Consider the following 27,020-nt stretch of genomic DNA (forward strand, 5'->3'; position numbering starts at 1 on the left):
GTCGAGCACACTCAACTGTATTTGTTTTCATCTTTCTCTCTGTGTGTGCGTGCAATAAAGAAACTGGTATACCAACTACTTGGTCTCAAGACGAAACTCACGACAATGTGGCCAATTTGATGTGCATCTCGCATGGTTAGCACTGCCAACCCCTCCCTCCATCCCTCTCTTTCACTCTCTTTCTTCGCTCTCTGCTCTATCATTGTCCCTCCTTTTGGGTGTTGATGGGTCCCGTGCGGTTTATCAATCATTAACAGGCAACGCACTCATAAAAGTCCATTGCCTAAATGGCCATCACATTATACAGATGCCGTCTTTCAGATTTACAAATGCCCACAACAAAAAACAAAAAAAAAAAACATACCCATAAACTTTAGCTCAAACTCAAACTCCAACTCTAATGCAAACAAAGAACCGTTTTTAGTGAAAAATCCGAAAATTTTTGTATGGTCATAACATTTTACGAGTTTTGGACCTAGATGACCAGAAAACTGCACTTGGCCGTCTTAGTTGATTAGACATTTGCTGTGCGAGTAATTCGATGCTTTTGTTTTGTAACTTTGTGTCGGCAGGAAATGTATGTGACAGACAGAAGGAGGCATCTCCGACCCTGTGAAGTGTATATATTCTTGATCAGCCTCAACAACCGAGATGATCTGTCAGTCTGTCTGTCTGTCTGTTCGTCTGTATGAACACTTCCTCCCACGCAAATCGATACAAATCGAATAGAAATGTAATTTCATATCTAGAATGTTGTAACATACAATAATATTTACAGTCTTTATCATTCCTGAAAATTTGGTTAAGATATGATAAAAAAAAAGTTGAAGATATTAAAGAACAAGTTTTGTATTGAGAAAACGCTTTCTGCAGTGGGGTCTTTGTTGGTTTGTCTGGCAATCTGGTATATTTTGCACTTCTTGAATGTAGACTTTGGTATATTTTTAGTATTTTTGTGATATGTCATATTAATTTGGGTAGCGAATATCTTACAGTCGAGCACACTCTACTGAAGCTTTCTTAATTGTTTATATTTGCTTTAGATGTAATATAATTTTTTCCGAACAAAAGTATTTTTCAATTGTACTATATTTATTCAATCATTTCACACTATTGAATTTATTGCAAGGTATAAAAGAGCTTTCAAATTTCATTTGACAAAGAGTCAAAATCTTGGGGACAAAATATTATATATGTTATAGCTTAGAATTAGTTAGTTGCATAAATCAATGGATTACAATAACTAATAAATTTAATGAATCTATATGTAAATTTCAATAGAAAATCGCATTTGAGACGATTTATAATTCCCATGAATTTTTTAATTGACATTCATCGAAATTATAACAAATATTATCATGCTTATACATGAATATGTAAGCGCGTTTATTGTAGAATATTGATGACATAGGTCAGAAATCTAATCGTGTCTAGAAGCATTATTTCGATTCCTAGAATCACTGCTGCCAATTGAGCTATTTCATCAGCACATTCCATTTTATTTGATTATTATTATATATTTATTTTGTACATATTTAACACTTGACTACTTCAATAACAAAGTTGTGCAGCTAAATTACAAGTCAAAAATAATATTTAAAATTTATTTTATTAGGTTACAATATGTTCTTGTTTTTTTAATTGCTTGTACAGCTTTGTCACTTAAGAAATATCTAAAAATATAAGAAAATTATTTTCTTATAAAACACACATCAATTGATCTAAGCTATTAGTAAACATGATAAAAATCAGCAAAAACTCACTTTTCTGAGAACAATCTTTAAGAAAAAGAATAACTTTATGTTATGATATTTTGCTATATTTATGCTTTTGCTTTGGAATCGTTGACAGCAAAGTCAAATGAACGCTTGAGTAGCTAAGATCAATAAAACTTGCTGTTCAGCTGCTGTGACTATCAGCGATATTTCCAAGAATAAATATATATTGAATTCAGATGAAATTCCTAAAAAAAATGTTACTGATTGTGTGTGACATGTTTACTTATTTACCTCTTACGCAACATTATCATTTAAATATAGAACTGAAGGTCAGGGGAGGGCAATCATTAAAGATGGACAATGCAGCACATGTTGGGGAATTTTGTGGTGGATTGGATTGAAGCTATGCAATGCGTCGAGTCTTTTCATTGCCAACAGGAAGATGGAAAACATAATTTGCTTTGCTTAGTTTTAGCTACGCTCTGGTATTTTTATTGCAATTTCTGTTAGTTGGTTCGTTGCGACAAGAACAAAAACAAGTGAAGAGCAAAGTTGAGACCCAATCGCACATCCCACATCGACCCAGTTCGTGGCCGGCTGTGGTTCAACCCACAACCGACCCGAACCGAATGGACCAAAAGCAATGTAACATGCCAAATGTGTCCCGGAATTTAATTAAACATTTTCTGCGCTTATTCGTGTATACCATTTACCCCAAGCTCACCCTCTAATCTGCCAGCCAGGGTTGATTCGACCAGCTCCCCTGATGTGTGTGTGTGTGTGTGTGTGTCTGTGACTGAGGATGGGCGAGTTCGGTTCTTTTTGAGGGTTCTGTGTGAAGGTTATTGACATATTTTAACAACTATTTGCGAAAGGCTTTAGTTTCACTTCAATTTCATTTCGAGTTGTCCTCACACTGCCTTCTTTTTTTCACTCTCTCTCATCACATAATTGAAACAAGTGCAAAATGTCTTAATCCTGTTGGTCCTTTCGCTTCGTTTGTTTGGCATTCAAATGTCCGCGCGGCATCAATATTTGTATTCTTGCAAATATCTGACATTTGCCATGTAAATAACTTTATTCAAATTACTCCAGGAAGGCCACTAAAGTAAAAATTGATATTTCTCAAGATATGAAAAGAAAGCAACAATTGATTTGTCTGGCAATACCGTACACGAAATACTCTCACTGCAGTTGATACCATGAGCAATATAAAATAGCTGAAAGTGTACTAGAAAAACGAAAAAGAAGGAAGTTACATTATATGAAATGTCGCCAGTTTGCATTAGTCAAACAATCTGGAACTCTAGCAAAAAAACTATTACGTAATTTTGTATAAATGTACATATATAATAATAATATAATTTAAAAATAATTCATAATAAAAGCGAAGACAATCTATATAAGTTAAATGTGCTTCAATTCGAACATATGTAACATATGGTATACATACATGGTTATTATTATATGGTAAGTGGTATAGGAGAAGAAGTTGCCAGTAGTCAAAGGGAATCAGTTGCTGCAATACTCAGAGACGCAATCGGTAAACGAAAAGACGTTTCTAGTTGTGGTTAGGTATAACAGATGAAGTTGTTTCTAAGCTCAAGCCCTTGCACTTTTGTAGGCGAGTGTAAGCGAGTTAGCGATAGTCAATTGCCAAAACAAGCGCTGGCTGATCGTGTCTATCACACAGTAAAAGGGTTGAAAAAGCCAAACGTGAAATAGAAAAGGATGCTGCTTGTGGTTAGGGATAATGGAAGAAGTTGCTATTAGTTAAGTGGAAGCAGTTGCTAGTACGTTAAACACTAAGGATGCTAGTTGCTTCGATGTATTAAGCTCAAACAATCGCAAATTTGTAGCCGAGACCAAGCGAGTGCGCGATAGTCGTTTGTCAAAACAAACGTTTGATGATCGTTTCTATTCCACAGACGAATAAACAGATTTGAGTAAATATTCATTTGCATGTGTAAAAGCAAAGATCAAATCTCAACAACAACTATGTACATATAAATGTATGTATGTTGCTTATGATAAAGCGCAAGAGAGTGAGTGCGATAGCGTTCTATCTAGTACTCACCCGTATGCTCACTGACCTGCACATGTATTGTGTGAATATATGTATGTACATAGTATGTACTACATACAAACATATACATACATGTATGTGCAGCTACATATTTATTTAAATGCACTTGCAGATCGAACTATAAGTTATTGTAAATTAACTTCATATTAGTATATATGTATTGTGAGGTAGTTGTCTAAATTAAAGTTGCAAAAAAAAAAAAAATATAAACATCTGATTGTCACAAATCAAAGCATCAGCTGATGCGCCAAAGCCTTGATTAAGTTGGCAACTCCACTTAGCATAGCTCAACTGTTGAGTTTATCGAACGGGGAGTAAGTATTGCATTGATCCACACAGAGATGCTTTGAGCACTCACTAAGGGCAGCCATCTTCACTTTTGCAATTTTTTTCACTGAGAACGCTTACATCAGACCAAAATTTGCAAAGAAAAATTGCAAAAATAATTACAAAATAATACTGCAACCAAGCCAACAATTTTGGCATCCAGGGTTTTCTTTCGTCGATTAGTGGATTGGCCGGCTCTATTAGAAGAGAATTTAGAATTTGCTAAATTTTCTCTTTGCCACTGATTGGTAAGTAGTGTCAATCTGATTAGACCTTGCAGTAAAAATTTTATTTTATGCAGCTTTTGGCCATACCTCTGGCAATTGCATCCGCTAGACCCTCCATAGAGTGGAATAGGTGTTGCACATTGCGATCCTCGCCTTCCCCCCCCTTGTTGAACAGGTGCCACTAGTGAAGCGCACGCGGATTTTCACCCTAACCTGCAAGCCTAAGGGAGTATTGGTGAAGGCAGCGAACCTCGCTGCGAACAGCCACCTAGAGTGGGAATAAGGCGATAATCTTGCGGCAGCGAATCTTCGCTGCAGATTATCTAGACGGTATTCGATAGCGGCTGAGCGAAGGCGATTCTAGAGACGTTCAAAGGAGCGTAGATCTTCCGGCGAGAGATCTACGGCTCCACAAAACACGCCAGTACCATCTGCATTGGATTGTTTTCGTTCGTAAAATGCACTAAGAGTGCCAACATGGTTTGAAAAATAATTGTGAAATTAAATAGAATTTGTAATAAGTACTTGCCAAATCAACTAACTCATTTTTTTCGACCTTTATACAGCCAACATGGGGTACATAGGAATTTGATAGCCTGATAACCATAACCCTTTATCATCTTTAACAGCTAACATCAACAAGCATATATGCTACGACGGATTCATCAGTTATCAGGCCTGCTAACATCGATGGAAGGTGCGTAAGTACGGCATAGCCGTGTCTGTATACATAGTTGATTGGGGTTGTGATTGTGAGGTTTTCAATTCCGTGTGTTCCGTGTTGGTTCTCTATCTTTAGTATTATTAAGTCATGAAGACAACCGTTTAAACAAAACTAATTAACGTACGACAAATAAAAGCGCAAATAAATCAAGCACTATTGTTAACTAGAGATAATTTTTATAAACAAAATGAAGTATGTTTATTAAATTACTGTATATCATGGAGAAGAAAACAATGATGTGTTAAACTTTTAATTCTAACTGGGCACTGAATATGCGAACGTTTGAGATAATGCGAAATGAGTACTGTCCCTCTCCCCTAGTATTACACTCTGTCTACACCTTAATTTATGATGACTTACTACCCAGTCGAAGCCAAAGACCCACCCCAGCCCTGAACTGAGCCGGCAAGTTAGCTAGACAGAGTAGGCTTAGACGAGTAGAACCTCGTGGTGTTCGTCACATAATTAAATGGCGCCCAACTCGTGAGGCCTATGGAAAATGTGCCCCAAAATAAAAAATTTCCTCATCAAACTATTCATTCTTTTTATTGAAAACATAGATGTATGAATTTTCTGCCTTCTGGATTGGCTGTTTACTGATGAGAAAGTCGGAAGCAGACCAGGCGAAAAGAACATACAAGTACATAGCGGATTCATTAATTGATAGTGTTATCAATGAATTAAACCTGCTAAATACAATTTTCTGGCCAATAATGTGATTCAGGAAATTTTTTGTAGAATTGGATGAATTTCGATTCTCTACCGAATCATTGTTAGGCCCAGTATACAATATTGTGTTGTGGTATTGAAATCGAGAATTGTTCAGTATTGGTTAATATCGATCTGTTCCTCTTTCAATTACAAACACTCATCAAATACGTTACTAATCAAAATAGATTCAGACTCTCAGTACCCACTTCGCATTATCTTGAAATCGCATTGAAGGGTAAGTCCCAAACTTAAAAACTTAAAACTTGAACACTATATTATCGCATATCGTAGACTTATTTTTGTCAATTACCTTGTCAATATCGAATACCGTACTAGTTCACATTCATACTTTAATTCAATATGCCGGTTACTCGCAGCCACGAAAACCTCGCATCAGCTAGTTCATTAATTCTTTGCAAAATTTGCAATGATTTAAAATCGTCTGAATTTGACTTAGTAAAAACCCCTTGTAGTCATAACTTTCACTCCGAATGTATATCCAATTGGCTCAATAGTAGCGAAACTTGTCCAACTTGCAAAAGCCGTGCAGGTTAGAGATATTTTTGGCTCAGAACAATCTGAAGGGTTAAGCATGCTTCATACAGTTGCAGCACCCCAGTTTCACACGATGCCTCGGGAGCCTCTGGCACTAAACCGCGACCGCGACCCAAAACAAGAGCTAATCAGAGAGAGTATCTCATGAAAAATGCTGCACAAGCAAGTCGCCTACCCCGAGCATCAACAGGAAGTATAACCGCACCCGTTCCAGCTATGTCTGAACAACGAGTTCAAGGACTTATCACTTCTTCACTCGATAACTTTCGAGCTGAACTAGTCGCTACTATCGCTGATCAGGTTGAATTTGCCTTCAGAAACTTAAATATTGCCGCCCAACCGCCAATAGTTCGTTCCGAGGAACCGCAATTGGAATGGGATAACGAAATTCCAGATCAGAATAACGAAGGATCGGGACAATCAGGAAATATATCTGGTAGTCTCGATCGGCCTGACCGAATTTCCAGTACCATTGTCAATTGGCATCTTAAATTCAGTGGTACACCAACTGATATACCAATCGATGACTTTATATATCGAATAAATTGCTTGACCTCTCGTTGTTTGAGCGGAAACTTTGATACGTTGTATCAGTTTGCTCACTTACTATTCTCAGGTCCAGCGTTAACATTCTATTGAGGTTTCATCGTAGCTCTCATCATAGGAATTGGTATAATCTTTGTTCTCGTTTATGCGAAAGATACCAAAATCAAAGAACCGATGAAGACATAAAAGATAGCTTACGGCGCAGGAAACAAAAGTTTAATGAACCTTTCGATGAATATTTGGATGCTATGTTGAACATAGCAGATACGCTTAATTCTCGTCTATCCGATACCGAATTGGTCTCTTATGTTAAACAGAATTTGAAACCAGATCTTCGACATGAACTATTACATGTTCCAATTTCAAATTTAGCTATCCTTCGTAGAGAATGTCACAAACATGAAGAATTCTACTCACAACTGCCTAAGCATCAAAATCGATCGAATAACCCCAACCGAGTTGTTCATGAGATTGCTTTAGAAAAAGACCTGGAGTTAGGCTCTGAAGATGAAGACTCAGAATCAGCAGATGTAAATGCTATAAAGTATTCTGATAATTTCAAATGCTGGAATTGCGATGAAATTGGTCATCGTTACCAGGATTGCCTGAAATCACGTCGTATTTTTTGTTATGGCTGTGGAAAACTTGACACATATAAACCAAACTGTACAAAATGTAAAACCAAACAGGAAAACTCGCAGAAGGGTATTCGCTTACCACCAAAAGCGGATATCCGCAATTAAAAATAGAAACAAATTCTCTAGAGTATTCTCAACCACCAGCTATATCGAATAACTTACCTGACTTACATTTTATACCTTATCATTTGCGATTAGGAAAAATACACCCATCTCCAAAATCGCGTGCTGCTCATCGTATGCATATATTTTGGTCGAAAAAGCGTGTACTAAATTCTTATAGGATATCAGCTATCGTAAATAAAGACAACGATATACGACCCTTTACTTACCTCAACATTCTCGATCAGCGTTGTTTGGCCTTGCTCGATAGCGGAGCAAATAAAAGCGTGATCGGAGGAAACTTAGCAAAGTACATTCTTGAAAATAATATTAACTATCTTAAATCCAAAGGATTTGTTAAAACGGCTGATGGACAACCTCAAAAGGTCGCTGGTACCATTAATCTTCCAATCGAATATAATTCGACAAAGCAATCGTTTGAGTTCCTAATTGTTAGCGCCATCACGCAAGATGTTATTTGCGGAATTGACTTTTGGAATAAATTTGGAATTTCTGTTAGTTATGTTAATGCAGTAACTGAATCTGAAATTGAAAATGAAACGATACCCAAATTGTCTCTTACAGTAATGCAAAAACGCAGATTACAAGCAGTTGTTGATTTTTTTCCGTCATGCGAAAGGGACGGCTTAGGAAAAACAACACTTCTTGAACATTCTATAGACACAGGAGATAGTACTCCCATTAAACAAAGATACTATCCCATATCTCCAGCTAAAGAAAAGCGACTTTGTGCCGAGATTGACCGCATGTTACGTTTAGGAGTAATAGAAGAAGCTTCGAACTCTGCATGGTCCTCGCCTGTGGTTTTGATTGTTAAACCTGGCAAAGATCGTCTATGTCTTGATTCTCGAAAGCTAAATGCAGTGACGAAGAAGGACGCATATCCCATGCCTAGCTTAGAAGGTCTTCTAAGTCGATTGCCATCTGTTAAGTGCATTTCCAAAATCGATTTAAAAGATGCCTTTTGGCAAATTTCTCTAGACAAAGAAGCGCGACCAAAAACTGCTTTTACGGTACCAAATAGACCCTTGTATCAGTTTACTCGGATGCCATTTGGCTTGTGTAACTCCCCTCATACAATGTGTCGTCTTATGGATCAAGTAATTCCCTATGACATGAAGGAACACGTATTCGTATACCTAGATGATCTATTGGTCATGTCCTCTAACTTTGAAGACCACTTACTGCATCTGACCGAAGTGGCAAATAGATTACGAAAAGCGGGATTAACAATAAATGTTGCCAAAAGTCAGTTTGGAATACGAGAAGTAGATTACTTAGGCCATGTAGTAGGAGAAGGCACACTTCGAGTAAATCCAATGAAAGTGCAAGCCGTTTCCGAATTTCCGGTGCCACAGTCCAGACGCCAACTGAGACGATTCCTGGGCATGACTGGTTGGTACCAGCGTTTTATTCCCCAGTACTCAACGGTCATCTTTGCACTAACAGAGCTGCTAAAAGGAAAGAAATTTGAATGGAATGAAGAGGCCCAACATGCTTTCGAAGCAATAAAACATAGACTATGTGCTGCTCCGTTTTTGCGTCATCCCAACTATGAGTTGCCATTCATAGTGCAATGTGACGCTTCAACATATGGCATCGGCGCCGTATTAGCTCAACTTGATGCAGAAGGCAACGAACTACCCATTGCCTATATGTCGAAAAAGTTGAACAAAGCACAACGAAATTATTCTACAACGGAATTAGAATGCTTGGCAGTTGTATTAGCCATTAAGCGATTCCGTATGTATATAGAAGGCCAATCATTCAAAGTTATAACTGATCATGCAAGTCTGAAATGGTTGATGAATCAAACAGACCTTCATGGCAGACTTGCTCGATGGGCGTTAAAGCTACAAGGAATGGATTTTCAGATCGAACATCGAAAGGGCAGTCAAAATGTAGTCGCTGACACTCTTTCCAGAGCATTCGAAGAAAATGTAGATGTTGTTGAGCTCGAAATACTACCAGAGATAGATTTAAACTCGGATGCATTTCTCGAAAGTGATTATGTCGAGTTAAAAGAGAAGATGAGCAAATCCAATCTTCCGGATTTCAAAATCATAGACGGATATTTATATTACAGAGCAGTATTGCCTTCCGACGTCAGCGAAGATATTGGCGATGGCTGGAAACTGTACGTCCCTACATCTCTCAGAAATTCGGTGATAGTTTCAGCTCATTGTACCCCAACGTCAGCACATTGCGGCACAGCGAAGTGTCTAGAACGCATTCGTAGGCATTTTTATTGGCCACGCATGGTAGTGGAAGTGCGAGACTTTATCAGCAAATGCGAAATATGTCAAACCTCAAAATACCCAACACAAAATCTAAAGCCGCCAATGGGTATTCAAACAATTAGTGAGCGAGTATTTCAAAGACTCTACATAGATTTCATAGGTCCGTTTCCACGCTCAAAACTTGGTAATATTGGAATTTTTATCATCCTAGATCATCTTTCAAAATTCACATTTCTTATACCAGTTAAGAAATTTTCGACTTTAATAATCATTGATCACTTGCGCAACACAGTATTTAACTGTTTTGGCACACCAGAGTTCATAATCAGCGATAACGGCACTCAGTTTAAAAGCCGAGAATTCGCTGCATTTTTGTCTTCGTATGGTATCAAACACATGTTCACTGGAGCATATTCCCCTCAAAGTAATGCAGCTGAAAGAGTCAATAGATCCATTAATGCGGCGTTAAGATCATTTATTCGATCAGACCAGCGAGAATGGGATATATATGTTAGCAGTATCAATTGTGCTCTACGCAATAACATACATCAATCCATCGGCGCGTCACCGTACTATGTTGTATTTGGACAGCATATGATGACGCATGGTAAAGACTACACAGTGCTTAAAAATTTGAATCTCTTAAGTGAAGGAACTGCTCGATTCGAGCGTGCTGACAAATTCTCTAAAATCCGTGCTGATATTCACAAATATCTGAAAAAGGCATACGAAAAGAATCAGAGATCGTATAACTTTCGTACTAAACAACGAACCTTTGAAGTTGGCCAGACAGTAATTAAGCGTAACTGGGCACTGAGCAATATGGCAAACAATTTCAACGCTAAGCTTGCACCAGTCGGCCTTAAGGCACGAGTAAAGCGAAAAATTGGACAGGCCTTATACCTATTAGAAAATTTAGAGGGCAAGGAAATTGGTCAATTTCATGCTAAAGACTTGTGGAATTCAAAGAGTAACTACCTTCTTTCAGATTTTACGTCTTCGATTGAACTCTCGATTAAAATCTGCTGTTGTGAGGTAGTTGTCTAAATTAAAGTTGCAAAAAAAAAAATATAAACATCTGATTGTCACAAATCAAAGCATCAGCTGATGCGCCAAAGCCTTGATTAAGTTGGCAACTCCACTTAGCATAGCTCAACTGTTGAGTTTATCGAACGGGGAGTAAGTATTGCATTGATCCACACAGAGATGCTTTGAGCACTCACTAAGGGCAGCCATCTTCACTTTTGCAATTTTTTCACTGAGAACGCTTACATCAGACCAAAATTTGCAAAGAAAAATTGCAAAAATAATTACAAAATAATACTGCAACCAAGCCAACAATTTTGGCATCCAGGGTTTTCTTTCGTCGATTAGTGGATTGGCCGGCTCTATTAGAAGAGAATTTAGAATTTGCTAAATTTTCTCTTTGCCACTGATTGGTAAGTAGTGTCAATCTGATTAGACCTTGCAGTAAAAATTTTATTTTATGCAGCTTTTGGCCATACCTCTGGCAATTGCATCCGCTAGACCCTCCATAGAGTGGAATAGGTGTTGCACATTGCGATCCTCGCCTTCCCCCCCCTTGTTGAACAGGTGCCACTAGTGAAGCGCACGCGGATTTTCACCCTAACCTGCAAGCCTAAGGGAGTATTGGTGAAGGCAGCGAACCTCGCTGCGAACAGCCACCTAGAGCGGGAATAAGGCGATAATCTTGCGGCAGCGAATCTTCGCTGCAGATTATCTAGACGGTATTCGATAGCGGCTGAGCGAAGGCGATTCTAGAGACGTTCAAAGGAGCGTAGATCTTCCGGCGAGAGATCTACGGCTCCACAAAAACACGCCAGTACCATCTGCATTGGATTGTTTTCGTTCGTAAAATGCACTAAGAGTGCCAACATGGTTTGAAAAATAATTGTGAAATTAAATAGAATTTGTAATAAGTACTTGCCAAATCAACTAACTCATTTTTTTCGACCTTTATACAGCCAACATGGGGGTACATAGGAATTTGATAGCCTGATAACCATAACCCTTTATCATCTTTAACAGCTAACATCAACAAGCATATATGCTACGACGGATTCATCAGTTATCAGGCCTGCTAACATCGATGGAAGGTGCGTAAGTACGGCATAGCCGTGTCTGTATACATAGTTGATTGGGGTTGTGATTGTGAGGTTTTCAATTCCGTGTGTTCCGTGTTGGTTCTCTATCTTTAGTATTATTAAGTCATGAAGACAACCGTTTAAACAAAACTAATTAACGTACGACAAATAAAAGCGCAAATAAATCAAGCACTATTGTTAACTAGAGATAATTTTTATAAACAAAATGAAGTATGTTTATTAAATTACTGTATATCATGGAGAAGAAAACAATGATGTGTTAAACTTTTAATTCTAACTGGGCACTGAATATGCGAACGTTTGAGATAATGCGAAATGAGTACTGTCCCTCTCCCCTAGTATTACACTCTGTCTACACCTTAATTTATGATGACTTACTACCCAGTCGAAGCCAAAGACCCACCCCAGCCCTGAACTGAGCCGGCAAGTTAGCTAGACAGAGTAGGCTTAGACGAGTAGAACCTCGTGGTGTTCGTCACAGTATGTATTCTTGTAGATTAGGTTTGAAACGGAATAAAGCAACTATTCATTATACTTATACACATACATACGTACATACTAGTATATTAATATAATGAACACAGACTATAAAACCTATTCACTGGAAATTTGTATTGCAGCTTTATGATTTCTTTACTTTTTTTTTTAATATTTTGTCATACCATGTACAGTAGTCTTTATATATAATAATTTACCAACACTTTTTTAGCCTTACAAAAACAATTTAAGCAAAACATTAAACATAATACACAAAAAATAAAGTAAAATAGAAAATACATTTCTAGGGTATTTTTCAATCGAACAATATTGAAATTCTGGAAAATTAAATCAAAATTTGTGAATATGTTTTATGTGGCTTCCAAAATAAGCGTCATCATTACAGCGATAAGCCAGACAATCGCTCTCACTGAATGAAGACGAATATACAGACGGAGGCTGCACTCATCAGTAGATGCCAATGAGAAGAGATAGAGTCACTGTAACAACAATATAACACCTTCGACATTGAGCTGGACCCACATCCGTTCTACACGTATTATCTCTAAAATCACACAGCAATAATTATAATACTATCTTTGGTCATGTATTGAAGATTAAAGTTGTCTTTATAATTGGTTTTCACTTTATCGAATTCCTTATTTTAACTTTCAAGAAAAAATATTGTATGAAATTTTCTCCTGGGGTTTTCCGATTTGGTCAACTCCTCATTTTTTGCATTAGTGAGTTTTTAATGCATGTTTATAATTGTGATATTCAATTAAAAAAGTCAATTCTTCTCTTATTAACTTAATCAAGTCGTTGTTAAATTTAAACTCAGTCCCATTGTCGTTTTAAAAGTATTCGAGTACTTCGGAGATTAACCCCACTGTTCTCTTATCAACACGTGACTAGAAGAAATCGAGATTAATCAGCTGCTGCTATCGTTGTCGATGCATATTCAACTGCGGCACTGCTTTCAGCTTGCACAACAGAAGCTGTTGCTGTTTCTATTGAATGAAGCATTCAACTCATATTTTTATATTTTGTTAAGTTTCGAAGGAAACACAAAAACATTAACATGTAGTCACTTTGGTGCTGCATTTCAATTTACTATCATGACGATTCTCTAATACAGACAATCATCCGACATTAAGATAGAGAATAGAGAATCTTGGTCGAGACCCTAGGCTATCATTACTTGACCTCTCTCGTTCAGATCTTTTAAGTGGGATCCACATTCGCTGCAGTCTTTCACTGACTTTAACGAAATATTCAGTTCCAAATTCACTTTGTTTGCGGACAGTCGAAACATTTAAAATGAGCAGAATAAAATTAAAAGGAATTTTGTTACTAAGTGTCCTTCAAATATTCTTGATGACCACAACAATTGGAGAACAAGTGAGAACAAAGACATAATACTAAGCAAAACAAAGAGTGCTTAAAGTGTATACATTTTCTTCCTACCAGACGTGTGAATCCGATCGACAAATGGAAGAAATGTGCAGCATTCATAACTACAAAACTGTGAAACCTTTGCTCGATTATTTTAGACAGGTTAGAAATGAGTTAGAACAAAGTGAATCTAAGGAAAAGCATTTAAATGAATTAAATTCTGCTCTTCTAGAAAAGTATCATGAAATTGTGAAAAATTATGAAAAATTCATAAAGGACGCAGATCTATTAGAGGAATATAAAAACAAAGTACTTAAAGGGAAAAACGATTTGAAATCGTGTCAAAATAAAGTTGATAAATTCGAATCTGAAATTAATGCAAAACAAAATATTATTGTTAAATTAGAGGGAAAGTTAACAGAAAAATCCACCAACTTAGAAATTTGTCAAGTTCAATTAAAATCTCTCAAATCTAGCTTAATTGAAAAAGATGAAAATAATAAGAGATTTAGTGAGAATATTCAAAATATAACAGAACATCAGAAAACACTTGAAGTGCAATTAGAGAAGAGTAAAACTAAATTAATAAAGAAAGATAAAGAGAATCATTTATGTCGAGCTGAGGTTGATACATTGAATAAGACTTTACTCAATACTCTTATCCCAACAACTTGCTCTCCTTTTGGAGATTATCCTGGTGTTCATCAACTTAATGTTTCTGGCGTGGGTTTATTCGATGTATTATGCGATAGTCAGTTAGCTGGACCTGGATGGATTGTAATACAACAACGAGTTGGGGGAAATGAGAGTTTTGATAGGGATTGGGCAACGTATCGCAAAGGTTTCGGTTCTTATAAGAGCGATTTCTTCCTCGGACTCGAGAAAATACATCGTATCACGTGTTTGCAGCGTCACGAACATACATTTGGTTACTCTGAATGGAAGTACCTACAACGCTCGTTATGACGACTTTAAAATATCTGATGAAGACAGTGGATATAAACTGAGTTTGGGTAAATTTAGTGGAAATCTTAATGAGAATGCGTTGAGAAACGGCGAAAACATGAAATTCACAACATTTGATCGCGACAACGACAAATATGGTGATGGTAATTGCGCAGTTGACTACAAAAGTGGCTGGTGGTACACAAAATGTTCTGATTGGTAAATATTGCAAATTTTTATTTTCGATGGAATACACATAATTATTGATGTTTGTTTTTTCTTATGCAGTATTTTAAATGCACCATATGGGCCAGATCTAGTTTGGTGGGTGAAAACTGAAATCAAAATAAAAGAAGCTAAGATGCTAATTCGCCCCAAAGAAGCGATGAAGAAGTGAGCAACTGAAGAGCTGAAATTCCGATATTTGACTCAATTATGTAATCATTTTCATATAATTGGTGCTTTAAGAAATTGCGTTCTGAATAAAAAAACGATGGACTATTTCATGCAGCGATTTACTTTTGAAGTTGAAATAGATCAGTTTTTATTGTATTTTATGTTCTCTGAGTGATTTCAATAGTTTAGGCTAGGTGGAACCGGCTACCCCTGTACGGGGCAAAGCATAGACCAGTGGAGGTCCGTAGCTGTACCGGTAGCGTATCTTCGTCTCAGAAGTCGCACAGTATGGATGCATTCATAACTATAAAACTATAAATTTAGGTTAGAAATGAGTTAAACCAAAGTAAAATGAAGGAAATAAAATTAAATAAATTAAATTATCTTATCATACAATTGTTAGAAACAATGAAAAATGCATGGAAGCAGCTGTTTTGGACGAATCCAAAAAACAAAGTATTGAAAGGGGGAAGCGGTTTGCAATTGTGTCAAAATAAAGTTGATAAATTAGAATCTGAGATTAATTTACAAGTTAATGTTATTGTCAAATTAGAAGGAGGATTGTCAGATAAATCCACAAACTTAGAAACTTGCGAGCTTCAATTCAAAACGCTTAATTCTAGTTTAATTGAAAAAGATCGAACTATAATGAAACTTAATTATAATAGCCAAAATATCACAGAACAACAGAAAACCAGAAATCCCGTCTGCTCCAAAGGTATTCAGCTAATCGGCATCATTTACGATGGATTGCAGTAGCTGCAAATGCAAACAAACAAGTAAGAAAGCTATAGTCGAGTGTGCTCGACTGTGAGATACCCGCTACCCATTTCAAATAAAAGCAAAATATTGCGGTAATATTCTTAAAATATTGTAGAATAGTAAAATATATATGCATGTATTCTGGATCGGGATTCGAGCTCAAGAACAACAACATACCGAGCTTGCCACCTGTCACTAGAGCCAAAGCAGTCCATATGCAGGTGCTATTCAACTCTAAGCATCTAAGACATGAGCAATTGCACATACCAATATAGGCGAGCATGTAGATACGTATACGCATACATACAATACATACATTGCAGGCCTTTTTTGCTCATACAAAAGTATTTCTTTAATAACTTCGATAATTTTTATCTGATTTTCTGGAATCACAATTACTTTAGTTGTTATTTAATATATTTTTGCAACTCTAGTTTTTTGATTTATGTTGATTTGCGGGTGAGGAAGTGGGCGTGGCAAAAATTTGAAACAAACTTGATCTGCGTGCAAACATAACAAAAGCTGTTGAAAATGTTTGCTCTATCTCCTATACTCTCTGAGATCAAGGTGTTCATACGAACAGACGAACAGACAGACAGACGGACATGGCTAGATCGTCTCGTATATCAAGAATATATATACTTTATGGGGTCATCTCCCTCTTACATGTATTTCCTGCCGGCACAAAGTTATAATACCCTTCTACCCTATAGGTAGCGGGTATGAAAAGACACAACATTATTGCTATTAAACCTTTTCCCTGTCAATCTCGCTTTCGTGAGCCACACATCTGCTACTTAGTTTGAAATTTAATTAGTTCAAGATATCTTTTTTATTTACAAGTTTTATTATTCATGACTGGAACACCGAGAACTCTTAACGAATTATTTAAATTGGAGTACAGTAGAAACTCAGTTCAGAGAATATTCGCAAAACAGATCAATTAATAATAATACTTAACAGAAAACATAATATATATAATATTTAATATGTTTTACAAATTTTGAAACTTTTTTATGATTTTTATACTTTTTAATTTATTAGTAATATAGCAACATTTCATGTAATATATGTATATATATATAAAAATATATTCTTATTGTTTGATTTGAATGTAGTTAAATAAATTATTGTTACTTTATTTTGAAAATTTCATACATTAATATTCTTTTTATAAATCATAATATTTTTATATTAATACTTTTTATTACTTTAATGAATATAGCTATATAAAATGTTTTTCTTTTTTATAACTTTCCTACCTTAAGATTTATTCTTCATTATTCTTTATTAACTTTTAACAATATAATATTTTTTATATTTTTATATTAACACTTTCACTGCTTTAATTTGAAAGCACCTAAATACATTTTTACTCATTTTTCGACTTAAACTTTTTAATTTATTTACAATATATTGATACATTTTATATACTATAATATTTTTTTTGTAACGTTTGCATTGCTTAGTTTGAATGAATGACGAAATTATGAATTGAAAAACAAGAAAAAATATAAAAATTCTTGAATTTGAAAAATTATCGATCTTAAATCAGGATTTTCAAAATAATATCGATGTGCAAAGATCGAAAAGGTCTCATACTCAAGATGAAGTTTGTATGTACGTATGTATGTACATATATACTACATACATACGTATAATTTACGTACTCACTGCACTGCATCAACATACACATTGAAACAATCTCTTCTTGTTTGCTTGCGATGTTGTTCTCACAACCTTTGCATGATCGTTGCGCCTCGCGCAATCAAATGATCGCTGCGAAAAGCGAACACAAAACGTAGAGCGCAAACGTTTGCACAAACAACACAACGCAATCGAGTGTCTCACTCGCACTTACGCTCGCATGCTTGCGTTTTCTCTCACATTTTAACTTTCAGTCAATCTCTTCGTGTAGAGTATTCTGCATTTGCGCATGCAAGCTTGTGCTCAGTGTTGTGCCTGCGCTCCAACGGCAGAGAGCTTTTTGTGGATCGCTAAAGTTAAAAAAAAAAGAAGATGAATTCACGTGACAGACAATTCTGGACGGAGTTTCTGCTACTCTATCGATCGCTGCCGGCCGTCTGGAAGGTCAAGAGTCCAGAGTACAGTAGTCGTGCATTGAAATCTGCCGGATACGAGCAGCTGGTCCAAAAGCTGCACGAGGTCGAACCACATGCGGATCGTGCCCTGGTGGTGAAGAAGATCAACTCGTTTCGAACAAATTTCCGACGCGATTTGCGCAAACGCTTGGAAGGCGAGCGACTTGGCGAGGCGCCATTTGAGTCGACGCTTTGGTACTTTGAGCTGCTTGGCTTTCTGGAGGATCAGGAATCATCATTGGGCTCAAGCCAGAGCTTGCACAAAGCCAACAGTCCTGAGCGACAAACACACAGCGAAGCTTTCGTAAGTGCAATTTTTAATAGCTTCCACTCGTTATCACGGTTTCCTCCTTTTCTCTCCCCTCTCTCTCTCTCTTAGCATTCAAAAAAGCGTCGCTTTGCGATTAAAGATGAATTGACTGCAGCTCCCGCAACCGCTTTAGCAGCCACACCACGCTCCTCCCGTCCACCTCTTGACGAATCGGAGGCTTTGGCTCACATCTGGCGCAATCAATTCGATGAGTTGGCGCCGCGACAAAAGCTTCTCGCCCGAAAGCTTATCTCCGATGTGCTTTACTACGGCTGCTTGGATCAGTTGGCGCCCCGTCATGTAACCCAGCTGCAGCAGCTGATGCTGCCACAAACCCGCATCTCCTCACCACAGATCGAAGATGTTTCCTCGTCGCCACAGCGAAGACTTGAAAATTGTGATGAAGATAACGATGCTAGTGATACACCCGATGAGAATGGCTGAGATGCTTTGGCTTAAAAGCACATCTCAGATTGAACAAAAATGACTTTGAAAATAAAACTAAAATATAATATTTTAAAATTACTAACGTATTGTAGCTCTTATATATATTAGAATAAATTGCATGGGAGGAATATAATAGTCTTTATCAGCTACAGGCAATTACCTCTCTTAGCGGACACTACTATAACCGCAAACTCTTGACATATTAATTTTCTATGGAGTTTGAGTTTTGCCATAGAAGTTTCATCCTTGGACGGAGACAAATTTACAATATGTGTTCGAACAATATTGTTTTTGCTGTGATTATATACGATTTGTACTATTCATTCAAATCTTGTGCTGCCTAGACTTTATATAATACTTATTTAAGTATATTTCATATACTAAACATAAAACTAATAACTGGTACCGCAAATGTACAACCTATAATAATACTCTTTCTATATTATGTATGTATGTTCTACATTATGTATGTATGTTATTCTTCATAAACCAACGTCAATCATCATTAATTTTAAATAATTCATAAATTGCATAGACTTTATATTTAACTATGGATAGTTCAAACTCCATATATCTACGAATATATTTTTAATAAACTTCACATACTGCGTATTTTTGATGCTCCAAGTATCATTTAGTAATGATTTATATACCAAATATGTATGTATACAATTTATACCCTATAAGTGTACTTCATATAATATACATATTTCACTTACTGCGTATACTTTATATACACTATATATCTACGTATATAGCATACAACTACGTATCCTTTATATGTACATACATATGTATATCTCACATGCACCGTATACTTCACATACCAAATATACTAAGTACTTTATGTATACTATAAATTAGTGTAATTCATACAAGTATATCTAACATACTACTATCATATTATACACATACATATTATACTGTGTATACTTCATTTCGCTCACAAACGTATACTTAATATATCTCACATACTATGTATACTTTATATTCCAAATATACTTCAGCACATGCATATTATGAACATAAACACTGCAAAAGCCAAACGGCAGGAGGGAGGACGTTATAACCTTTACACAATATAGATGCTTTTGGAATAGTTTCAAATACTATTGACTATATTTATAAATATAACACTATATTAAAAAACCACACATTTTAATAATCTTATAATAATAATAAAGTAAATAAAATAAATGACAAGTCAAGCAACATTAAATCGAAATTAAAGTTAAATATAAGTTGAATAGAACACAATAAAAGAAACACTTGGTAAAGAAATAAAATAAACTGATTAGAAGGGAAGAAATGGAAATAAATTGGACTCTCGGTTCAGTTGCTTGCCAGGAAAGGAAAACAAATTAACAACATTTATGTGTAAGATTAAAAACGTGGGGAATTGAAAAACTTGTGCGAGGAAGCGAAACGATGAAGAAGTAAATGACAGTTACGAGTTAGTCAGAAACAAATGACACTTTTAGTCGCAAGGCCGCGTCGATTTGAAAAATGCAAATTTATTGGCATTTAATTTGAAAGAGAAACAACAAGGCTGCTGAATAGAGTGTGTGTGAGAGAGAGAGAGAGAGAGAGAGAGAGATAGAGAAATAAAGAACAAAAGCAAGATCCCCATAATGTGCACGGAAAACTGTACAAAAACAACACGAGGGGCGTACCACAAACAACAAATTCGGCATATAAACGAGCGCATAATGAGCTTCGCTGTGGGATGAGCCTCGATAGACAGAGGCGGAGAGATGGCTTGAAAATCGCATTAAATGCCTAAAAATAGTAGCACACACACAAACATACATGAGCGTACGAATAAAAAGTAGCATAAGTAACAGCCCGTCGAGTCGACGGTGCTGCCTTTTTTATGCTCTCTGCATATCATGCAATTACTTTCCACTCAAATGTCAATTTAAATTGAAGTTTTATGCAAAAACCATACTTGAAACTTTGCCTCGCTCGTCTGCTTCCGCCACTTGCCTCATGCCTCATGTCTCATGCCACTTGCCGGTTGCCAGCTGCCAGCTTGCGATTCCCGCTTGAATCGCTCAAGAACAATACGCCGCCTGGCAACTCAATCTGACACAGCTCCTTCTCCTTCTGCTCTCTCTCTCTCTCTCTCTCTCTCTCTCGCTCTCTCTTGGTCTTCAGCGAAACCCAAATCCAATCCCCAAAATACACCATGCTTATTTCCGGAACAAGCTGCTGGTTCTCCAAAAGTCTTCAGTCTTGGCTCTGTTCGTGTTTGCGTTCAGCTTTTTTTTTATGTGTTAGATGCACATTTCGGAAATTAAGTTGAAATTTATTAGCACATCTTTGTCGTCGAATTACATGCGATTGCTTTTTTCACAGCACCAAAACATTTCAAGTGTCTTCGGCTAGAAGTTCAACGATCTTGAGAATACCCTAAAATACAGTAAACATTTTTCATTAACTAAAAGTCTTACGCTCTGACTCCTAATAACCATTTAAAAATGTTATCGAACTTTAAAGAAATTTAATATAAAATTGTAATTATAATTTTACATGGAAAACTCGCATAATTTTAATTTATGAATGATTATGAAACGTTGACTTTGCTTGAGTTGATTATTACTTTTGAAAATAATTGATTTGTTTAAGTTTTTCTCTCTGCCGATTTTCAGTTAATAAATGAGTGCCTGTATATAGGTTTCCTTCAATTGATTGGTTGTTAATTGACTCAACTGTGTGCAGCCAACCGATATGCCAGACTCAATCAAACGTAGAGTACATGCCGCTCACAAATGTATCTGAAGGACTCTCAATGAGCACAAACACACACACAGACACAGACGCTTATTTATTTGCACATATGTGAGAGTGTGTGTGTGTATGTGTGGGCATTCGCTTTCCATTTGGTTGAGTATTAGTGCCTCAATATTACACAATTTCGAATCGCATCAAGTCGTTAAAAGTTTCGATTACACAACGCGTTTTACAATTGCCATCAAAATGGATATCGAATAGGGCGCAACGCGAATCTCTGAAAAACCAAAAAAAAAAAACTGAAAAAAATCGAGACCGAAACCGAAACTGAAACAAGAACAACAACCACAACTAAATGTTTTGGAGTGGGGCTGTTGGTGGTGGTGCTAAAACAAATATTGAAAGTGGCATTAAAAAAAAAAAAAAAAAAAAAACAAAACAACTCAGAAAAAAACAAATTCGAAAAAGAGAAAAAAATACTTTGCGAACGTTGATTTTATTGCCATGAATTTGCGCTCAAATGGCAAATCAATGTGTTTCCTTCTGCCAGTCAATTTTATGGTTGTATTGTTTCCCATATCCTGTGCCACAGGGCCACAGCATCAGCAGCATCACCACCATCACCATATCACATCATCAAGGGCAAACACAAAACAGTGCAGAGCGAAATAGTGCTGAGATGCCAGACCATCGAGTGGTTCCAGCTGAACAGGCATTGATTACACTTAAGTAATCATTAGAAAGGGGTTTTTCGCTTTCGAATGCCGCAAAAAACAGAATGGCAAAAAGGATTGTGATATTGCGAGACAGAGAGATAGAGAGAGAGAGAGACCGAGAAAGAGAGAGAGAATAAAAATAACTTACATATCTGATTTATACTCTAGCATTAATCCGATAGCTTTACTTTTAAAAATCAGCAACAAACGTTTGAGGATGCTGCAAAAAGAAGACCAATGGATTGCGATATTACAAGAGAGAAAAAAAGATAGAGAGATAGAGAGAGAGAGAGAGAGTGAGAGAGACAGAGAGCATTAAACTGATACCTTTACTTCTAAAATGCAGCAACAAACGATTACGAATAGCGCACAAAGTAGAATAAGAGAAATCACTGAAAGAGAATTCTCACTCAGACATTTTCACTATACGTTTCAGTCTTCTCTAAGTCTTCCCTTTTTTGAAATGCACTACAAACGTTTACGAATGTCGCACAAAACAGAACAGCAAAGAGAAATGTGCAAGAGAAAGAACGAAGTCTTCTCTACACTTTATGCTTAAATAGCAATCTTTTGTTTTTCATTTAACGTTGACAAAACGATTACGAAAACCGGCCAAAGCACAATTCAAAAAACAAAAATCAGCATATTTCTCTAATAGGGATGCTTGTGTGAATAAGAACTCCAATTGTTAACAGCTACTATTATGTATTTTGTCGTTGTAATTGCCACAAATAATCCTTTAATTTGTATTGCCTATCGATATGTTATCGCTGGCAGGACACGCACGCACATCATCATCGCTCCCTCCCCAATAATATCGAATTCGTTAGTTTTATGCCCCGGTATTCCCATTAACTTTTCGTCGTAATTTTTAATGCCAACGCTTTTAACGCAACACCCCCGCCCTCAATAAAACTCAGGCAACAAACTATGCATATAAAAAAGAAAAGTAGAAATGTTTACTACTTTGTGTATTATGAGCCCCTCTTCGCCGCTTATCTGTGAGTCTGGCACTCGCAAGTGATGCATTGATTTTTCGATATACAAAACATTTTTATTCAAACAAAAGAGTGCAGCCAAGGCAAAGGGCACCTGGCACAAGGAGTGCTTTTAACGGCTTTCCTCCACCTCCTCTGCCTCTGACTTCGCCTGTGGCTCTTGTTCACCAACCGTTAGCACCCCGTGCAGAGTTTTGTTGCTTTTGTTTTTATAGCGGCGTGTAATGTGATTTATAGCCTGTTCGGTCCTTAAAATAAATTCCTTTTAATGGTTTTTTATTGCCATCAGTAGTCGCCATTGCCGTCGTCAGCGTTAATGTTAATTAAACTATTGTAATGCTTGTTGCTGCAAAAAGCTTTGAGGAAGCCAGCGGAGGCAAGCATGAAAATCTGCTGAGCATTTGGGATCACTTACTAAATGTTTTTTTTTTGCCATGTGTGCAGTTTTAGTTAGGAATTACGATGAAAGGATTTACTTAGCCAAGACCTCCAGTGATATATGTAGAGTTCTGATATAGGCATTCAATCGACTGAAAGCATTCTGCAATCTAATAGATAAATTTAATGTCATTAAATTATTTTCACACATAGTATTGTGATTCCATTAGTATCAAGTTAAGTCGGGTATGACAGGTGAGTGGAAAGCTTAGTTGGCTAACTGAAGAGTCTACGCATGCTAAATTTTCATCAAGAATATCTTATATCTCTTCAATTGTTTTCTGATGTTCAGACTTATTTTGGATCTTTGGATAATAGCACTTTAAACTTTTGTCATCCTTCTAAACAATAGTACAATTGGGTTTATTTAATTGAATCTCAAAACAAGTCGAGTGTGCTCGACTGTGAGATATCCATCTTGAATAAATGCAAAACAGTACGGTATTTTTCCTAAAACATACCGTAAAACCATTGGTATATTGATAAAGTACCATTCAAATTATACCACAGAGTGCAAAATAACCGGTAATCGGAAAACTTGAGAAGAAAATTTAATAAAATAAAGGGGAGACAAGTTAAAAAATTAACCTTAATTATAAGTCTATTAGCACGCAAGTATTAGTAAAAAAAAGTACAATAAAAAGTATTTTAATATACTGAATAAAGCAGTAAAGCTTCTGAACATGTACAAATTGCGTCACCAAATTGATTGGCATACAAAATATAAGATGCAATAAAAACTTATCTCCTTTAATACTCATAATCTCATAAGAAAGCATACATAAAAACGATTACATAAAAGAGACAAACATCAAAATTTCAGCTATACAGTTTTTCATTTGTTCATTGCTTGGGTCGAACTAACATCTTAATTTCTTGATGCTCGATCGATTAATGAACTAAATATTTCATATTTAAATTACTGCATAAGAGAAAAAACAGTGGCTTACTCCTTCGAAAATAACAATTTACAACATTTACCATTGAAAACAAGATTTGTACCACCAGCCACTACTCCAATTTTCCGCGCAATTAAAATCACCAAAATCATTATCAAATATTTTATGTGTTATTAGTAACAAAACTGATTTTCATATTATTCTATCCATTTTATATTAAGAGTTTGACAGAAGAGAATATTTTATAAAATTGATTAGATGCTGCTACATCAACGAGATTATTAATTTAATATGCGTATTGAATATTCAGATAAGAAAAAAATTTGTTTAGATCATTTATTAAATTGCTTTAATATTCAAAGTTCGCTTAGAAATATGTATACAGCATAATCATAAGTTTACTTACTTTTAAATATTTTCACCTCTATTGATAGCATCATAAAATACATAAAAACTGATCTATTTAAATTATAAAAATAAATCGCTGCATTAAATAGTCGATCGTTTTATTATTCAGAACGCAATTTCTTACTGCACCAATTATATATAAATTGTTACATAATTGAGTGAACTATTTGAATTTTAGATCTTCAGTTGCTCACTTCTTCATCGCTTCTTTTGGGGCGAATTAGCATCTTAGCTTCTTTCAATGGATTTCGTTTGTACCAAACTAGATGTGGCCCATATGGTGCATTTAAATTACTGCATAAGAAAAAACAAACATCAATAATTATGTGTATTCCATCGAAAATAATAATTTGCAATATTTACCAATTATAACATTTCGTGAACCACCAGCCACTATTGAGAAGAACTGCGCAATTACCATCACCAATGTCGTTGTCGCGATCGAATGTTGTGAACTTCATGTTTTCGTGGTATCTCATCGCATCCTCATTAATAGTTCCACTGAATTTACCCAAACTCAGTTTATATCCACTGTCTTCATCAGATATTTTGAAGTCGTCATAACGAGCGTTGTAGGTACTTCCATTCACAGCAACCAAATGTATATAAAGTTCGAATCGCTGCAAACTCGTGATACGATGTATTCTCTCTAGTCCGAGGAAGAAATCGCTTCCAGTAAAACCGAAACCTTTGCGATACGTTGCCCAATCCATATTGAAATACTCATATCCCCCAACTCGCTGTTGTATTACAATCCATCCAGGTCCAGCTAACTGACTATCGCATAATACATTGAATAAGCCTACGCCAGAGACATTGAGTTGATGAACACCAGGATAATCTCCAAAAGGAGAGCAAGTTGTTGGGATAAGAGTATTGAGTAAAGTCTTATTCAATGTATCAACCTCAGCTCGGCATAAATGATTTTCTTTCACTTTATCTATTAGCTTAGTTTCGCTTTCTTTTAATTGCAATTCAATTCTTTTCTGTTGTTCTCTGATGTTTTCTGATGTCCGATTTAATGTATTAATTTCAGATTGGCATAACTCAATATCTTTATCTTGCTTTATTAATTTTGTTTTACTCTTCTTTAATTGCAATTCAATTGTTTTCTGATGTTCTGTTATATTTTGAATATTCTCACTAAATCTCTTATTATTTTCATCTTTTTCAATTAAGCTAGATTTGAGAGATTTTAATTGAAATTGACAAATTTCTAAGTTGGTGGATTTTTTTATTAACTTTCCCTCTAATTTATCAATAATATTTTGTTTTGAATTAATTTCAGATTCTAAGCTTTCCACTTTATTTTGGCTCAATTGCAAATCGTTTTCACCTTTCAGTAGTTTGTTTTTATACTCATCTAATAAAGCTGCCTCATTCATGAATTTTTCATGAATTCTCACAATTTCATGATACTTTTCCATAAGATCAGAATTTAATTCATTTAAATGCTTTTCCTTAGATTCACTTTGTTCTAACTCATTTCTAACCTGTCTAAAATAATCGAGCAAAGGTTTCACTGTTTTGTAGTTATGAATGCTGCACATTTCCTCCATTTTTCGATCGGATTCACACGTCTGGTAGGAAGAAAATGTATACACTTTAAGCACACTTTGTTATTTTTTATCAGTATTATGTCCTTGTTCTCACTTGTTCTCCATTTGTTGTGGCCATCAAGAATATTTGAAGGAACATCAGTAACAAAACTCCTTTTAATTTTATTCTGCCCATTTTGAATGTTTCGACTGCCCGCAAACAAAGTGAATTTAAAACTGAATATTTCGTTAAAGTCAGTGAAAGTCTGCAGCGAATGTGGATCCCACTTAAAAGATCTGAACGAGAGAGGTCAAGTAATGATAGCCTAGGGTCTCGACCAAGATTCTTTATTCTCTATCTTAATATCGGATACTTGTCTGTATTAGAGAGGCGTCATGATAGTAAATTGAAAAGCAGCAGCAGACCAAATACAA

At 35.9% G+C, this 27,020-nt stretch overlaps 3 protein-coding genes across 6 annotated transcripts in view; 2 read left to right on the forward strand and 1 right to left on the reverse strand.

Moving 5' to 3' along the window:
- Window positions 1-14,107: 14,107 nt before the first annotated feature.
- Window positions 14,108-27,020, forward strand: part of LOC133845018 (fibroleukin-like) — a 50,815-nt gene continuing 37,902 nt past the window's right edge. Inside the window, exons 1-2 of one of the 2 annotated variants that reach the window (XM_062279339.1) lie at window positions 14,108-15,057; window positions 15,127-15,339. In XM_062279339.1, coding sequence (XP_062135323.1) covers window positions 14,696-15,057; window positions 15,127-15,235 — 471 coding nt within the window. In that variant the 5' untranslated portion in view covers window positions 14,108-14,695 and the 3' untranslated portion in view covers window positions 15,236-15,339. Of the gene's footprint in view, window positions 15,058-15,126; window positions 15,340-27,020 lie in introns of those variants that run through there. The other variant, XM_062279340.1, reaches the window with a different exon arrangement.
- On the forward strand, window positions 17,697-18,911 carry LOC133845179 (uncharacterized). The gene is made up of 2 exons (XM_062279554.1): window positions 17,697-18,402; window positions 18,478-18,911. The coding sequence occupies exons 1-2, from the start codon at window positions 18,016-18,018 to the stop codon at window positions 18,850-18,852; spliced, it is 762 nt and encodes a 253-aa protein (XP_062135538.1). The 5' UTR covers window positions 17,697-18,015; the 3' UTR covers window positions 18,853-18,911.
- The window catches only part of LOC133845023 (ryncolin-1-like), an 81,400-nt gene continuing 79,481 nt past the window's right edge, over window positions 25,102-27,020 (reverse strand). For 2 of the 3 annotated variants that reach the window (XM_062279354.1, XM_062279353.1), the window contains exon 3: window positions 25,102-25,341. In XM_062279354.1, coding sequence (XP_062135338.1) covers window positions 25,230-25,341 — 112 coding nt within the window. In that variant the 3' untranslated portion in view covers window positions 25,102-25,229. Of the gene's footprint in view, window positions 25,342-25,410; window positions 26,265-27,020 lie in introns of those variants that run through there. The other variant, XM_062279351.1, reaches the window with a different exon arrangement.

The sequence above is a fragment of the Drosophila sulfurigaster genome, chromosome 3, assembly GCF_023558435.1.
Source record: "Drosophila sulfurigaster albostrigata strain 15112-1811.04 chromosome 3, ASM2355843v2, whole genome shotgun sequence".
NCBI classification, from domain to species: Eukaryota; Metazoa; Arthropoda; class Insecta; order Diptera; family Drosophilidae; genus Drosophila; species Drosophila sulfurigaster.

Excerpts from the sequence above, each read along its gene's own strand:
- LOC133845179 (XM_062279554.1), top strand. The coding sequence starts at position 18,016 with ATGAATTCACGTGACAGACAATTCTGGACGGAGTTTCTGCTACTCTAT. Across the intron at positions 18,403-18,477 it reads AAACACACAGCGAAGCTTTC|CATTCAAAAAAGCGTCGCTT; the intron begins GTAAGTGCAATT and ends TCTCTCTCTTAG.